We start from the raw sequence: 17500 nt of genomic DNA, 5'->3' as shown, positions 1-17500 counted from the left end.
TCCATCCTCCCTAGCTTGGGTTTCTGGGGCTTCAGCTAGCCCATGAGCTAATTCCAAATCGCCATCTCTCTTCTTCTCTTTACCTCTTGAATTGGGTTTACTCGACTTCATTTTGGATCCTACTGATATCTTGCACTTATATTACTCGACTAAGACTTTTTACAACATCAAACGAACAGGTTTACTTTTATATGTGATATATTTCACCGGAGCACATGGGTTCTGCGACTTCTCACGTCCACGTCATGACCGGAACTCCGCTTTAGTTTGTTGTTGATTGACAGCAGAGGCTTTTTTCTGGCAACCCTTCCAAACAACTTGTGGTGATGTAGGTGGCATCTGATGGTAGTTTTGGAGACTTTCTGAACCCAAGACTCAACTAACCTCTGCAATTCTCCAGCTGTGATCCTTGGAGATTCCTTTGCCACTCGAACCATCCTACTCACGGTGCGTGGGGTCAATTTACAGACAGGTCCTCTTCCAGGCTGATTCCTTACATCTCCTGTCGCTTTAAACTTCTTAATTATTGCCATGATAGTGGAAATGGGTATTTTCAACTGTTTAGAGCAGAGGTCTTCAACCGGGGGTCCGCGACCCCCAGGGGGTCCGCGGAGGTACTGCAGGGGGTCCGCCAAATTATTTCATCTGAAGCATTTTTTCCCTCTTCCAAAAATTAAAAACGTCCAAAAGACTACATAAACATAAACAAAACGTAAAAATGGATTTCTATTCCTTAAAAATAATATCCTACATAGGCTACCCATGAGTCTTCACGCGATCATTTGATCATAATGGTAACATATGCACTTTTAGCTACATTTAGCTATCTGGTGCCAAAAGACGTTACCTGCCATAACCATACAATTTGAAATAATTGATCGTTTTGTAATTTCTCGGAACAAAAGCTCCTCGTCAGACACCACTGATGGCGGTTCAGATGATCTACCTTCAGAGGATGCCAACACCCCTTCCATGAACAGCCAAAAACGCAAACGGGAGAAGACACGTAAATATTCAGAGAATTATCTGACGTTTGCCTTCACCTACAAAGAGAATGATGGTGAAGAATTAGCAGTGTACGTGGTTTGCTCTTCCGTGCTATCAAACGAAACTATGAAACCATCAAAGCTGCAACGACACTCAAAGGCAACCCATGCTCACTTGAAAGAAAAAAATAAACATTTAATATTTCCTGTTTAAAATCTTTTGAGGGCCAGCAGACCTTGATGAGACAATCAGACAAGTGTGCGAGCTATCTTTAAAAGCCTCTTATCAAGTTGCATTACGTGTTGCTCAGACCAAACAGCCATACGTAATTGCGGAAAGTTTAATATTGCCAACAGCTAGTGATATGTGCAAAACAATGTTTGGGAAGGATGAGTAGTCTACGTACAAAAACTGAAAAGCATCCCAATGCCCGCCCTATTGATGAATTGGCAGCTGATGTGAGGGCACTACTAGTCGCAAAACTCCCAAAGGCAGATTATTTTGCACTACAATTAGACGAATCCACCGATGTGTCAAACGACGCTCAGCTTTTAACTTTTTTGTGATTTGTCGACCAAAATGAGATGCAGGAGGAACTTCTATTGTGTAAGCAGCTGCCTGGAGGTAAAAAAAGTTCAGAGATTTTCAAAGTGATCGACAATTTTTTCCGTGAACATGATATACCCATATATATGATATAATGGCCAAAATGTGTCGCGATGTGCCCAGACGGTGCAAGAGCCATGTATGACGCACTGCATGCTTCATAGGGAGAATGTTGTTGCCAAAGACATGAATGATGAATTCTCAAACGTCAGATCTCTCACTAGGTATGAGATATTTCATCCATACTTAAGCTTCTCAAGCTACTCATTTATTTGTCCCTCCCTAATTGAATACAGAGTGATGGCTAACTGCAAGGGAGAAAAAATGTCAATAATAAACAGAATAAATTGAAACGAGTTGTGTGTCACAGATGATTTGTAATTCTGTTAAAAAATGTGTAGGGGAGTGTGTGTGTGTGTGTGTGTGACTGACACTTAGTTCCAAATAAATTATATGAATATCAGGCCCAAATTTGGGGCGGCGGGGGTGGGGGTCCCTGCTCAGTGTCTCTCTCAGCCAAGGGGTCCTTGGGCTGAAAAAGGTTGAAGACCCCTGGTTTAGAGGTTTTCTTATATCCATTTCCTGATTTGTGCAAATCAACAACTTTTCGTCGCACATTGTCACTGTGTCCTTGGGTCTTTCCCATAGTGATGAGTGACTAAAGGAATTTGGCCTGTGTGACACTCATATTTATACCCCAGTGAAACAGGAAGTCATGGTTGACCACTTAAGAGTTCCTAATCAAACAGGTGAAGTTAAAAATGTAAAACATGATTGGAAATATATTTCAGTTAGATTTTAATTAGAAGATTTTCTAGGGGGTGCCAATAATTGTGGCACACATGTTTTGGAGAAAAATATTTATTTAGAATTTTTTTTCTTTCAATAATTTTACTTCAATGAAAAGGTAAGATTTTTGTGAATATTTTGAGTGAAAGACCAAGAGGATAAACAGCAAAGACACATTTTTTCATAGCCTGTTTTGCCCATATTTACTAAGGGTGCCAATAATTGTGGAGGGCACTGTATATATATAATATACATATATATATATATATAACTTTTCTAGTCATAGAGCTTTACAGATTACTGCCTCAGACATCTACCCTTTCACACACCGATAGCTGAGGCTACTATTTAAGACCATGTTTACACGAAGCATGGATTGCCTGAATCCGGCTTCATTTTTGGATCCGGTACCTTTTTTTATCGCGAAAACACGGAGCCGTGTCAAGAAAATGCTAATTTTATTTGCGTTTACACAGAAACGCTAGAGCAGAGGGGAGTGGTTGAATCTGCTGTAAAGACATTGTGGAGCATGCGCATAAAGTGACAGAAGACAGAAGTCGAGATCCAACTAGCTCAGGGGTGGCTAACCAGTCCAGCTCAAAGAGCCATAATAAACCCCACCATTTCGAAGAGCCACACTGTTACCAGACCATCAATGGCATGAAATGGTTCAACATAGCATAAGAGCCAGAGAGAAGTGGTGACGGAGAATAATAATTGTATTTAATAAATTATCATGTTTTCTAAATACAGGAGAGCAAGGTGGCGATAAAATAACTGTAACAACACACTCTCTCTCTCTCTCTCTCTCTCTCTCTCTCTCTCTCACACTCACTCACACACACACACACACATACACTCCAACTAACTCACTTACAGAAAGAAAAAAACTGTGTACATAACTGTGTCTCAATAACGTTGGTAATGTCAGATATCCCCTGTTCAACGGTGTGCCTTGACAGCTACAGGTCTGACATAGACTGCTTTAATCCGTCATTGTCAGGGTTGAGGATAGCAATGACATCACGTACACAAGACTTCACAACCTCTCCCTCACTATATGACTTTTTTGCTCGAGCAATATTCCATGCCACCTGATACGATGCCAACGTGACCGTTTAAGAGTACTTCGTGAATTTTCGAAAAGCTGAGTCTGTTTCTCTGACTGACGTTTCAAAGTATTTACCTTGTGCTTGTGTAGCTCTGTGCCTTTAGGAAACTCTTGGGCTATGTTAGCATGGTGTGTGGAGAAATGGCACTCCAAGTTTGAGGCTTTAAAATGCAACAATGACGACTGGCATATTAAGCAGAGGGGTTTTCCATTTCGCTCCACATCGCGCACTTCGCCATAACCCTCGTTTGTGTAAGTTACCGTTTTGAAACTTCCTTCTATAATCAAAATATTTTCACGTCAGATTTGCTCATATAGGCTATTGCTGACACTTTTAAAAACCGGTTTTGAACAATGGTCTGATGCAAATAGATTAAACAGTGATAGATTAAAGTGTGGCTTGTTAATGACATCCCTTTCCTAATCAGCTTCTTAACAACATCGATTTAGTTTATGTTATTGCTGTTATGAAGTCACGCAGCAGGGTTAATAAGGGTTCAGGCTGAGGTTGCGAGGCGTTCACGTGGGGCAATTACATCATCAGGTTAGAAAGTGTGCAGATCGGGGTTTTTGGAGCTGTATGCTACGAATCAACAGACTGGGACTTGTCTGAGAATGGTTGGTAGATAGAGTGGAAAACAGAGAAGACATGGAAGAAAGGAGGAAAAAAGATGTACGGGAGGATAGAAATCTTGAAAGTCAGAGAAAGCTGACATGAAGAAGGAGAAAATGAGTGGGAATTGATGGACAGAGTAATAGAAAACTGTGAATAAGAGTGGAAAAGAGTGGATATATACATACAGACAGAGTGAAGATAATGAAAAACTATGGAGGGTGCCTCATATGAGTCCCTAGTTATCCAGTTATATTGAGAGGGACAGAAAGAAAGAGAGCCTTTATATTGGCGGAGGTGACAGTGAAGCACAGGTGCAAGCCACCTTAATTACTTGATTATGATGTTATGATGGCCCAATGTAAGTCTATGGGAGACATTTTACTAGTTTTAGTGCTTGCAAAGCGAAGCACTATACCGTTCTACCTAGGCTTTTTTTCTGTAAATAATTCAGCTTAACATTCTAAAACTGTCAATTGTCAACATTCAACTGTCAGAGCTGCAGTCTCTGCCTCTCTCTCTCCCTGTCTTTCTCTCTCCCTCCTCCTCTATCGATCTGTCTGTCTGTCCGACTGTCCACCTATTTCTTTCTTCCATCATATCAAACTTCCCCATCTATTTCATTTGTTGATCTCTCCCTCATTCACTCATATCAGTCAACCAAGCTATCTATCTATTTATCTTTCATTTCTTTCTTTTGATCTTAAAATGTTTATCAACTTCTCCATCTCTTTCTTTCTTTCTTTGAGACTATACTGTTTTTCCTCCCCCTCTTCCTTTCAAGATTTTTTTTTGTCTATCTCTATGTTTGTCTTTAACACCTTCCCCAAATGTCAACTGGCCTCACTTGGCTTTGCTTTTCTCTACCTCCTCCTCTCTCTGCGTATGCATTTGATGTCTTTTCAACTTTCAAATTTTTCACATCATATTTATTCAAAATGTGATTTTTATTTACATTTTTTTATTTGATTTTACTCTTCTCTATCTCTTTCTTTCTCTGTGCATACATAACATTCAAATATTTACTTTTCTTTAATATCTTAAAAAGTATAAAGTGTGGAAAAATGAAAATAACATACATTTTGTGCTATTTACAAGAAATTCGTTAGTAAAGTGCTTTGCAAGCCCTGTAATTAGTATGAATGCAGTAATTGTGGCCCCTATTTTCTCTGATTACTGACCTTCCAGAGATAGTGGTATAATGATACCCTATGGCAACCCAGGCAGATGGGTCTCAGTCCACTCAAGATCTGCTGATGGAGGTCAGAATGCACAACAGAGACCACAAAGGGCCACTTCTGACAGGAAGACAAAGGTCATCACTCAGAAACCAATTACAGCTAGATGTGAATTTCACACGTCTAATGGAAAATATCATTTATCAGTGGTATACTTTATGTTTACTTAGTATTAGGAAATGTCTTGTCTTATCTGTTGTGCCTGTGCACTTTTATATGTTTCACTGTGGGAGAGTGGGAAACGTCCTATTGATTCCTTTGTATGTCTTGACATGTGAAGAAATTGACAATAAAGCTACTTTGACTTTGGTATTCTCAAGCGAGAACTAGCTGTACAGGTAAGACACACAAATGAACCTGTTGAACCCGTCCTGTCCTAGTATGGGGTGATACATCCCTGCTATGCCAGAATGCAGTCCAATCACTCCACAGCCTGACAGCGCTCCAGGATCAGTACCTGAACAAGGTGATGAGAGGAGGCTCCGGCCTGGGGACTCAAGCAGACGAGGCATAAAACAGCTGGCTTGTTTCAACAATGACGAGGCTCTGTGGCAGATTCGCTGCGGTCTGTTTCCTGTGTCTCATCCAGTGCAGAATCACAGCATGCTCGTTACTGACCTCACGAATCCTCATATTGACAATTTCATAACATGATCAACGTGTGCTGTCCAACCTGCTCTCTCAATCAGTTGATTGATTGTATTCTGTCAATTGTAAGGGCGCCGTGTGTCCACACCAGTTGTGTCAAGTCTGGCGTGTTAGCCTTACAGTTTTTTATGGTACCTTGAGAGAGATGTGTTGAAAACATGCTCAGATGCTCAGATGCTCAGCTTTGAAGCATGTATTTACAGGCAGCAGGCAGCAGGTCAATGTGACATAAGTCTTGATAATCCCATATATTTTCTTACATTTAAGTTTCCTGACTTGTTTGTAAGTGGGTTCCTCACCATATGAGAGTGAAATTAGCAACTGTAAGATTTATTTGTGACGGAAACCAGTTCAAGCCCAAGCTCCAGTTCTTCAGGCCCAGGCTTCAGTAAACTGCAAATAGCCAGCTACCAGGCCCTGCAGGAGCAGCTAGCCACCATTGGGAAGCAGCCAGCCACCACTGGGCAGCAGAAGCAGCTAGCCACCAGGCCAGGCCTAGGAGCAGCCAGCCACCACCGGGCAGCAGCCAGCCTTCACCAGGTAGCAGAAGTAGCTAGCCACTAGGCCAGCCACCACTGGGAAGCAGCCAGCTACCACCAGGCAGCCAGCTACCCACCACCAGGTAACACCAGCGAGCTGGAAGCAGCTAGCCACCAAGCCGGGCCTAGGAGCAGCCATCCACCATCAGGCAGCAGCCAGCTTTCACCAGGGAGCGGCAAGCAGCTAGGGAAGATGGCTGGAGGAACAAGAAAGAAGCAGGGCAAGAACAACAAGAGTGATGAACAAGCCAGTGAATACGAGGGAGAGGCCTCCTCTCCGGCTGAAGAGGAGGCTGAGCTGGTCACCATGGTCTCTGTCAGAAAGCTGATCAACCAAATGCTGATACAGCAGAAAGCCCATTACGTGGAGATACTGGACAGACAAACTGACACCTTTAATAAGGCTTGCCAGTGACCACAATATTGTCGCTTTAACTGTGAAAACAAAGGTTCCTAAAGCAGGGCATAAAGTAATTCATAGAAGAACATATAAAACCTTTTTAGAAAATGATTTTATTGCGGATGTAGAAAATATTGAGTGGGATACTGTGCTTGAGAAGATGCATGTAAATGCTGCACTGGACTACTTTATGAATTTATTTTCTGCAGTGTGTGATAAACATTCTCCAATTAAGAAGCTCACTGTTAGATCACTTAAAGCACCTTGGCTGGATGAGGAATTGAGAAACTTGATGAGAGAAAGGGACCTACTGAAAAGATCTGCCATCATGTCAGGTAATGTAGCAGATTGGCAAGCTTACCGCTCACTAAGAAATATAATAACTAAATTAAATAGACAAAAGAAAAAATATTACTATCATTCTAAATTTGAGGAATGCCATGGAGACAGTAAATAAACTTTGGAGAGTACTTAATGATGCTATGGGCAGAAGTAAAATGGCCAAAACACTTTCATTTATTGAACTGAATGGAGAATTCATTACTAAACCATCTGATATAGCAAACTACTTCAATAATTACTTCCTCAGTAAAGTGAACACACTAAGAAATCAAATGCTGCCTGTGAGTGGTGGGCTGTTCAAAGCTATAATAAAAAAATCATATTATTTGTGGTAAGGATTGTGTGTTTGATTTCAAGCCAATCAGTGCTGATTTTATGGTTAAGATACTTCACACAATTAAGTGTGATAAACCTTGTGGGTTTGATAATATTGACGGCAGACTGCTTCAGTTATCAGCTAAATCAATTGCAGGCCATATTTTCAATTTATGTTTTAAGGAATGTGCTTATCCTGATTTGTGGAAAATTGCAAAGGTTACTCCTCTGTCCAAAAACAGTAGGGAGCCATATCAGCCTATCAGCATTTTACCTGTCTTGAGTAAACTTTTGGAGGGAATTACATTTAAGCAGATCCAGCAATATCTTGCAGAAAACAACATTAACCCAGATATACAGCATGCATACAAAGCAGGCTACTCTACAAGCACTGCACTGACATGTCTTACTGACGAGTGGTTCAAACAGATTGACATGAAGTCAGTTGTTGGGCTGGTGCTCTTGGATTTCAGTGCAGCCTTTGACATCATAGATCATGAGCTACTACTCATGAAACTATCGGCGTATGGATTCAAAGATTCTGCTATTGATTTATTGAAGGGCTATTTAGTGAGCAGGCAACAATGTGTTATGTTCAATGGCTCCCTTTCAAATATTCAGACACTTCAGTGTGGAGTTCCTCAGGGAAGCTGCCTTGACCCCCTTCTCTATTCTATTTTTGTTAATGACATGCCATATGTATTAAAAAATGCAGGAATGGGGATTTATGCGGATGACGCGAATGTATGTATCGTCAGAGAGCATTGAACATGTTAATGAGGTGCTTCAACTAGAGCTGAATGTCTTAAAGTTGAATGTCTTAAAAACTAAATGCATGGTAATAGGTTCTAAATATGCCCTCAGGACAGATGAGAAATTAAGCCTCTCTTTAAAGGGTGCTGCTATAGAACAGGTTAAAGAAGTCAAACTGTTGGGTGTCACTATTGACGAAACACTTTCATGGTCCACTCAGATTAATAATACAGTGGTGAGAATGATTAATGGTATCTATGCCATTAGAAGGAGTGCTCATCTGCTAACTAATACAACAATTAGACTAGTCATACAATCTCTAGTTCTGTCAAATCTGGACTACTGTCCTGTTATCTTGCTCAGAACAGAGAGGCAAGACTAGCACTTCACTGCTCTGTTAGGAGTAGTGTGGATGCTATGCATGCCAGGCTGTCATGGATGAGGGTGGATGAAAGACTGGCATGTAGCCTTATTCTGTTTTTAAATAATGTGTATTCCTCACAGAAACCTGTCAGTTTGTCTTTACAGCTATCACCTGCAAATGAGAGACATGGTTATAATACTAGACAGGCACTAAGTGGTCACTTTACTTTTCCTCTACCCAGAACCAATGCACTTAAGAGTAATGTACAGAGCCATTGCATACTGGAATGAGCTCCCCTCATATGTGACTAACAAGAAATAAATGTGATTTCAAAAGGAAACTTAAGGCAGCAATAATCAGAAAGGAAATTATAGTAGATTAGGTTATTATTTTAGGTATTTTAGGTATTATTTTACTTTTAATGTAAATGTTGTTTTCTAAGTCTGTGTTTTTGTGATAACAGCATGATCAATTATGTATTTATATTGTATTGTAATGTTTTTGCCTGGACCCCAGGAAGAATAGTCTCCACTACAGTGTAGACTAATAATAAACATAAACAGAATAGCCTAGTGTTTTATAGATTGATAGTTTAGTTTGTTCCAATCATTTTCACACTTGTTTCAATACCATGTGCACTTTTTCAAAACCCTAAACACAATCATCATATCAGTAAACTATACAAACTAAATTGTCGATAATTTTGCATTGCTAAGATACAAAATGCATTCAATGACCACTTCTTTCGAAATTCATGGATACCTGTCTTAGTCAATGTTCACCACCAGCAAAACTCTGTTCAACTACAGACATTTAGATACTCTTCATAACTTTCAGTTCAAAACCGGACAAAATTTAGATAATGTAGATTGTATTTTGACAAATGAAATTATACACTTGAAATAAAACAGATTATTTTATAATTTTTACTGAAAATGTGTTCAGTTTCCTGCTTTTTTGTTTTTGTTTGCAGCCTTGTTACATACTATACTATACAAAAGTGGGGCAGTACAATGTGCATACAAGAAGGAAAAATAAAGATGTAGTTGCCGCTGATTTTCCCACTATTACTGCTGTACAGTATAAGTCATGGGCTATCAATGAGACAAAGGGACCATAAAATGCAACTACAACAAACAAACTTACAATAGCATCTTGCATTGCCCAGGAACTGAACCAAGGTCTGCTACTTGTTGTTCAACAACACTAACCACATGGTAAATTTGCCACACTGTGGTACATACAGTATTGTGACAGGCAAACCAACAGATCAAAAAAGTTTGTTCTTGGTGTCATGACAACAGCTCACCTTGAAATATTTGTGGAATACAGGGAATTTTAGGGGTGGATAAAATGTGCTAAAGATTTTTTCTAAAGATTCAAGGCAAGGGAGAATTTGACAGTACTGTAAATGTGAAGACTGCACGCTTTTTTTGTACTATAGTATACCACAGAAAATGTAGCATGGAGGCATATAGCTGAATTTCATATTTACTGTATTTTATTTTATATTAAAATGTGTATGTCATACGTTTTTCTTTTCTAATGCAATAAAACGCTACACTGTGCAAAAATAGAGGATACAGCAACACATAGTGTGACGTACTTTAGGTTAATGTTTTCTTTTCTTCAAATATGTTTAGTGAGTCACTTTTGACAATACTCCATGTTCTCTCATACTCCAACTTCCTGCCAGCCGGTGAGAAGGTATCAGATTTCAGAAGTGTGAAAATGATTACAAAAACTGTAAAAGGAGTCATTAACTGCATCAGTTCATGCTCATGGTTATTGTTAAACAATGCATTCATTTATGTTAAATCAGCATGATGAAGTTTTGGTCTAAAACTAAACTAAACTACCTTTAAGGCTTTCCAAAACCTTGCAAATGCCACCAATAGCCCAGCTGGTACTGATTAAGAAACTAATTGGTGTTTTCCGGCGATATTGTGTTGTGGCGATTCGCTGTGAAGGCTTTTCCTACATGTTCACGGAGGTTCATCCCCAAATCCCAGAACTACATAGTACAAAGCCTCGACGGCTACATACCTGGAACGTAAGGTATGTTTATCTGTCCTTTACATGACCGTGTACCATCAAAATGTATTCCATTGCCCAAATGGAGACAGATGAAGAAAATGCACAAAGTATGTTAGAAACCAAGAGTACTGCAGTTAACACACAATGATTTTCACCCCTACAGCATCACCTGCAATCGGGAACACAGACACCTTCAAGATGCTTCTGTTGGTGCTGGAGGTCTGTGACTGCAGTTATGAATGCAGAATACCTGACATGCCATCAGTCCAGGCACAACTCGTACACACACTTGCAATCACCGACAGGCGTGATTTCCACACACACACTAAGTAACACAGAGACTCATATTTACAAACACACGCCGATTAAACAGTGAGTGAACATAAAGGACTATGTACTTAACAGCAGTGAATGGACACACACAGGTATTACCAAAAAAAAATCTTTTTTTTTAATAAAGCGCTGAATACAACCATAAACATGGGTAGAATGTCAGAGGCAACTACCCCATGGGGCTCTTCTGAGAGGCACAATTCCTTCTGTAAAACCGCCCCGAGCAGTCGTCCCATCCACGAGACGGCAAACACAGGGACTCGAATGGCTTCACATTGTCAGGACACACTGATTCACCTTCCTTAAAAAAAACGGCAAATGCAACCTAACCCTGCGGATGAATCAGATGAACACAGGTCGCATCTCAGGGAATGCTCCCCGTGCTGCTAGAAGAGAAAAAGCTTCTCTGTGTCCGTTAAAGCCACAGTTATCGGGTCCAATCTCACGTGTCATGGTCACATGATTCCCGCTGAAACTACGCAGCCCCATGGGCACTTCTCAGCAGCGGCAGGACGCCTGACAGACTCTTCAACTCGCTTGTGACGGACGGGACCTTTTTCAGCTTGTGCAAAAACCTGGCGGGTGGCATGATTCTCACACACACACACACACACACACACACACACACACACACACACACACACACACACACACACACACACACGTCTCAGTTGTGTGCAGGAATGATTGCACACACTCCTCCAGACTCCTCAGCTCAACACGCAGAAGGAGCCGTGTGGTACCACATGGGGAAGAATGCTGCTCACTCAGGCATTCGTGTCTCCTTCATGGGCTCTTTCTGTGTGTGTGTGTTTGTGTGCACGCATGTGAGTGTGGGTCTGTGTGTGTGCGTGTGTGTGCGTGCAAGTGTGCGTTTGCATTTGCATGTGAATGTGGCTGTGAATGGGTCTGGCTGTGTGTGTCTTTACTTGCAAATGTGGAGTGTGTGTGTGAGAGAGAGAGGGAGAGAGTGAGACTGTGTGTGTGTGTGTGAGAGAGAAAGAGTGAGAGTGTGTGCGTGTGAGAGAGAGAGCGAGTGAGAGTGTGTGTGTGTGTGTGTGTGTGTGTGTTTTAACATACAGTACATGTTCTCAACAGCAGGTGATTCTGGCCCTATTCATCCCAGTCTGAACTGGTCTCAAATCAGAGCAGATCACTTCCTGACAATCTCACGAGAAACGCTAGACTACAGTTACACAAGAGGTTAACATACTTAACATCACAACAGGGTTGCTAAAGTGACCCATTCCTTCCCCAGACACATTTACACACATGTGCCACTTTAATACTGCAGAGGATACAAGGCGCGAGTAATAGACAACAATTATACCGCTATATGCATGGTCATAAATGTCATTGAGTAATACAGCATGATGAATAAGAGTTTAACGTACACAAATACTGAGGGACTGTCCATGCAGAGGGGCTTCTGAGACGAAGACGGAGATGTGGGCAGGAGATAAAGTGCTGAGAGCTAACATCTGACATCTCGTCAGACACTCGAGGTAGTCTGATATATATACAGTATGTATAAAAATAATAATTAAAAAAAACAGTTCAGAGGACTTGGGCTCTTTAGGGAGATGAAACCCAGTGAGGTCGAGATCCCACCATTTCACACACAGATGACCGACGAGAGAACTGATGTGTGTGTGTGTGTGTGTTCTCACCAGGAGCTTGCCCAGCATGTGCGAGAGCAGCAAAGTGTCATCCATTGATCCGTGATCTCCTAGGATTCCCTTTTCAAGGGGTAACGCTGCGGTGGTGGAACCGGTGTGAAACAGACGTACTGTGAACTGTGCCTTGCAGCTCCAGGCATGTACAAAAAGACTTCCTTTGGCCTAAATGTGCCCAGCACTGCAGCTCAGTCCAAGGCTCAGGGATGAAAGCCTGTCTGAGGCGCAAATGTGAGTATTCCTTAAAGACCGTCCACCGTGAGGGTGGACAACAGCAAAAGATTTGCACCTGTACAGAGGTGCATATGTACATTTCCAACAGCCCCCCCCACCCTTCCCATAACACATCACGGCCACAGGTAAGCTTCCTTCCAGACACAAGCAGACCCTGGACTTCAACTGATGCCGCCCAACTCCAGAGTCAACTGTCGAGGAACGGAGATTATGTAACGGTAGCTAACGGTAGGTTGTAAAAGTTCTCTGTCTGTGTGTGTGTGTGTGTGTGTGTGTGTGTGTGTGTGCGTGCGTATACGTGTGAGTGTATGTATGTTTGTGGGGTAGAGGGCTGGGCTGGGCTGGGCTGGGCTGTTAAGGCTTCCCTTGCGTGCCCCTAGAATGGAAAGGTGCAGCCATGAACGGGTCCATGACGGTACGCACGCCCACAGTCCAGGAGTGGAGGGGCCCGACTGGCACCGAGCCCACAGCAGCTTGCTGGCCCACAGAAGAGATCACGCGGTGGGCCGCCACAGGCTGCTGGGGCAGGGGCACCTCCGAGCAGCGCAGAAGACGCCCGGGCGCCCCCACCCCCACGCTCAGGGGCTGGGGCTGATGGGGGGGCAGCTCAGGGCCCGCAGGGGGTTGTCTGCGGGTCTGTGGGGGTAGCTGTACGGGCTGGGAGGGCTGGAGGGAGGGGGGCACCTCACAGGCGGAGGGGGTCCTCTTGCTGAACGGTGCCTGCAGGAAGATGTCTGACTGGGGAGCATGGGGGGATTTGAGGTGGGGCTGGAGGAACGGGGCGCTGCTGAACACGTCACCGCCGCCCGCCTGGAAGGGCGCGCCCATAAACACGTCATCAAATGGCAACGAGGCGTCCTGCATCTGCAGTGGGGGAGCCTGTGTAGAGGCTGTGAGCTGCTGGGGCGGCACGCCGCCTTCCCCTGCCTGGAGCAGTAGCAGCAGCGGCGGGCCAGGGGGGGCCACCTCAGTCTCCTCGGGGGCTCCTTGTGTCCCCCTACCGTCCTCCGCCAGAGGGTCTAACAGTGGCGCTCCCTGCGGTTCCACATACACACCGTAGCCGTTCACATTCTGCTGGGGATCTGCGGAGGAATGGAGAGAAAAACGTCAGTCTGATACCTTCTCACCGGCTCGCAGGAAGATGGAGTATGAGAGAACATGGACTATTGTCAAAAGTGACTCACTAAAACATATATGAAAAAAAATTATAAATATTAACCTCATGTACGACACAGTCTGTGAAAAGAAACATCCATTACAACAAAACTGTTCTTTATCATGCTAGGGCTGACAATAAAATGCTTAGCAACCATACGGAAAAAATATAAGTGCATATCAAGTGGTCAGGTTGCATTCATTCGTGTTTTCACTGCCTGTACAACAGGCTTTGAATGGATCAGGTGAAGGCTGTGCAGCAATTTTATTGTCAGTTACAATGAATTCAATTAAATTTTATTCATATATAAAATTGCCTAAAGGCGCTTTACACACCCAGAGCCTCAAAGGAAAAACAATAATAATAATTTAAAAAAAAACAGAGCCCAGATGGCATGACGGCGTGAGAGACGAGAGATGAAGACCAGGAAACACAAAGGAAAGTGAGTGGTGAAAGGTGAGACTGAGCGGCCTGAATGTGAGATGATTGAGTGTTGGCAAGGGGGCCTGTAGAGACAATTGAAGGATTATATGGGGTGATGAAGTGGCCGGTGATTGCTGGTGGGAATACGGGAGCTAATAGCTATATGAATCAATGCGTGAAGAAACAGGATTCCACTTGAAGGATGAGGCAGATGACGGTGACAGAACCGCTGAGAGTTCAGGTCTTACCTTGAGGCAGACAGCGCAGTACGCAGTGTTTGGCATCAGCGTCTCCAGCAGAGAATGAGCTCAATTCAACCCATCAAGGGTGTGGGGACAGAGGCAAGCCATTACAGCCTACAGTAGCTGGACTGCGTCATAAATCATTATGATGTTTGCTGTCATTTGAGAGCCACTTCACTGCTGAAGATTACACTGGTGTTCTGGGGATATTATTTTATAACAACTGCCAACTGAGGACCTGTGAGGCACCTGCTTCTCAAACTAGAGGTTCTTATGTTTGTATTCTCTTGTGCAGTTGGCCTCTTCTCTTTCTATCCTGGTTAAAGCAGTATGCACTGTTCTGTGAAAAATATGGTACACAACCTTTGTAAGATATATTCAGTATCATTGCAATTTCTTGCATGGAACAAACTGTGTGAAATGTTTGAGAACAACAATCTGTGAAGTGAAGTTTCTGAAGCAAGTCCTTTCTTTCTGACCATTTTAGGCCACCATCAAATCCACAAGTGCTGACGCTCCAGCTACCCAAGTAGCCCAGAGAAGGCATGATGGTTTGAAGAAAATGGGCCTTTTACGCCTAGGTAGATAATCCACTCAGGCTAATTTTTTTCCAGTTGTAACAATCATTTACAACATTAGTAATGTATACACTACATTTCTGATCACTTTTGTGTTATTGGCATTGGCAAAACTGTGGCATGTTCTTTTTAAAACAAGGACATTTCTCAGTGACTCCCAACATTTGAACAGTAGTGTACGTATTTCATCAAATTCAAATGGCAAAAGCCTCAAATGTGCACTAAAAACGAAAAATCTCATGCCTACGAAACAGTGTTATTGGTTTAATTACTCTACATTACATGAGTAGAATGCATGCCGCCTTTTCAAATAGAATCACCTGGAGTGCAGATGAGGCAAGTCAAACCTACTACCACACTGGGTAGGTGGCTGCTGGTTGTCATGGATACTGGCCAGTTCCCGTTGCTTGCACGTCAAGGCCGCAGCAGAGTAGGAGATTATAAGGATAAAGTTTATAAGGATAAACTTTCAGTCTTTAATAAAGCAATAAGAAATGCTAGGAAGGATCATTTCTCTAATTTGATATCTACAAATTCTAACAATTCCAGGGTCCTCTTTTCAACAATAGACAGCCTTATAAATCCTGCACCTAAAGTAGATGATAGTCTCTTTTCCACCTCCAAATGTGAGGAATTTGCAGCATTCTTCAGAGATAAGATAACGAACATTAGGAAAAATATTGCTCAAGAAATTCCAAATGTCTTGTTTTCTGATCCCCTTCCACCATGCTGTAACAGTATGAGCTTTTTTGCACTGGCTGATATAGAAATGCTGAGCAAAATAGTGTCACAACTGAAGCCGTCTACATGCCCTCTTGATCCCCTTCCCACCAAATTTTTTAAGACCATCTTTGACTCTGTGTCTAAGGACATTCTAGCCATTATAAACTGTTCCCTGCTTACAGGTATTTTCCCATCAGAACTTAAAACTGCCCTGGTGAGACCCCTCCTGAAGAAAAGCAATTTAGACTCTTCAGTTCTAAACAATTTTAGACCCATCTCTAACCTTCCCTTTCTAAGCAAAATCCTGGAAAAAATTGTCTTTAAACAGTTAAATAATTTCCTAGATGCTAACTGTGCATTTGACACCTTCCAATCTGGTTTTCGCTCCAATCATAGCACAGAAACGGCATTAGTCAAGGTTGTAAATGATCTCAGGATTAATGCTGACTCCAAAAAACTATCTGTCTTGGCCCTTCTGGATCTGAGCGCAGCCTTTGATACTGTTGATCACAATATCCTTATTGATAGACTTGAAAATTGGGTTGGCCTCACTGGTCCGGTCCTAAACTGGTTTAGGACCTATCTAACTGGCCGGGAATACTTTGTCGCCCTCGGAGACCACAGCTCAAAAAACATTTGTATGACCTGTGGGGTCCCTCAAGGATCCATTTTAGGGCCCTTACTTTTCAGTCTATACATGCTACCCCTTGGTAGTGTAATTAGGAGGCACAACATCGACTATCATAGCTATGCAGATGACACCCAGCTCTATATTTCTGTAACACCCAACAACTACAGCTCTATTGATTGTTTGGTAAATTGCATTTCTGATATAAATGTATGGATGTCACAAAACTTTCTCCAGCTAAACCAAGATAAAACAGAGGTATTAGTCATTGGTGAAAAAAACGAGAGAGAGAAACTAACTGCACACTTAAAAACACTAGCACTTAACACCAAGCACCAAGCCAGAAACCTAGGCGTCATACTTGACTCAGATCTCAATTTTGAAACCCATATCAAAAATATAATTAAAACATCTTTTTATCACTTAAGAAACATTGCTAAGGTGCAACCGTTTCTCGCTCAGGCTGACACCGAAAGACTGATGCACGCGTTTATCACGAGCAGGCTAGACTACTGTAACTCGCTTTTGTCTGGTCTACCAAAAAAAGCCATTAGTCAACTACAAACAATACAGAATGCAGCAGCGCGAGTCCTCACTAAAACAAGACGGAGAGCGCACATCACACCAGTATTAAAATCACTGCACTGGCTACCTGTTAGTTTTAGAATAGATTTCAAGGTTCTCCTACTAGTCTATAAATCACTCCATAGTCATGCACCTGAATATATAACAGACATGCTCTCAAGGTACACACCCAGTAGATCC

At 42.3% G+C, this 17500-nt stretch overlaps 1 protein-coding gene across 4 annotated transcripts in view; it reads right to left on the bottom strand.

The window, feature by feature from the left end:
* Window positions 1-11170: 11170 nt before the first annotated feature.
* aak1b (AP2 associated kinase 1b) overlaps window positions 11171-17500 on the bottom strand; it is a 44225-nt gene continuing 37895 nt past the window's right edge. For all 4 annotated transcript variants that reach the window (XM_031577296.2, XM_031577295.2, XM_031577297.2 and 1 more), the window contains one exon: window positions 11171-14067. In XM_031577296.2, coding sequence (XP_031433156.1) covers window positions 13340-14067 — 728 coding nt within the window. In that variant the 3' untranslated portion in view covers window positions 11171-13339. The remainder of the gene's footprint in view (window positions 14068-17500) is intronic.

Source organism: Clupea harengus, chromosome 12 (assembly GCF_900700415.2).
Source record: "Clupea harengus chromosome 12, Ch_v2.0.2, whole genome shotgun sequence".
Taxonomy (NCBI): domain Eukaryota; kingdom Metazoa; phylum Chordata; class Actinopteri; order Clupeiformes; family Clupeidae; genus Clupea; species Clupea harengus.
This window is presented reverse-complemented; position numbering and strand designations above follow the sequence as displayed.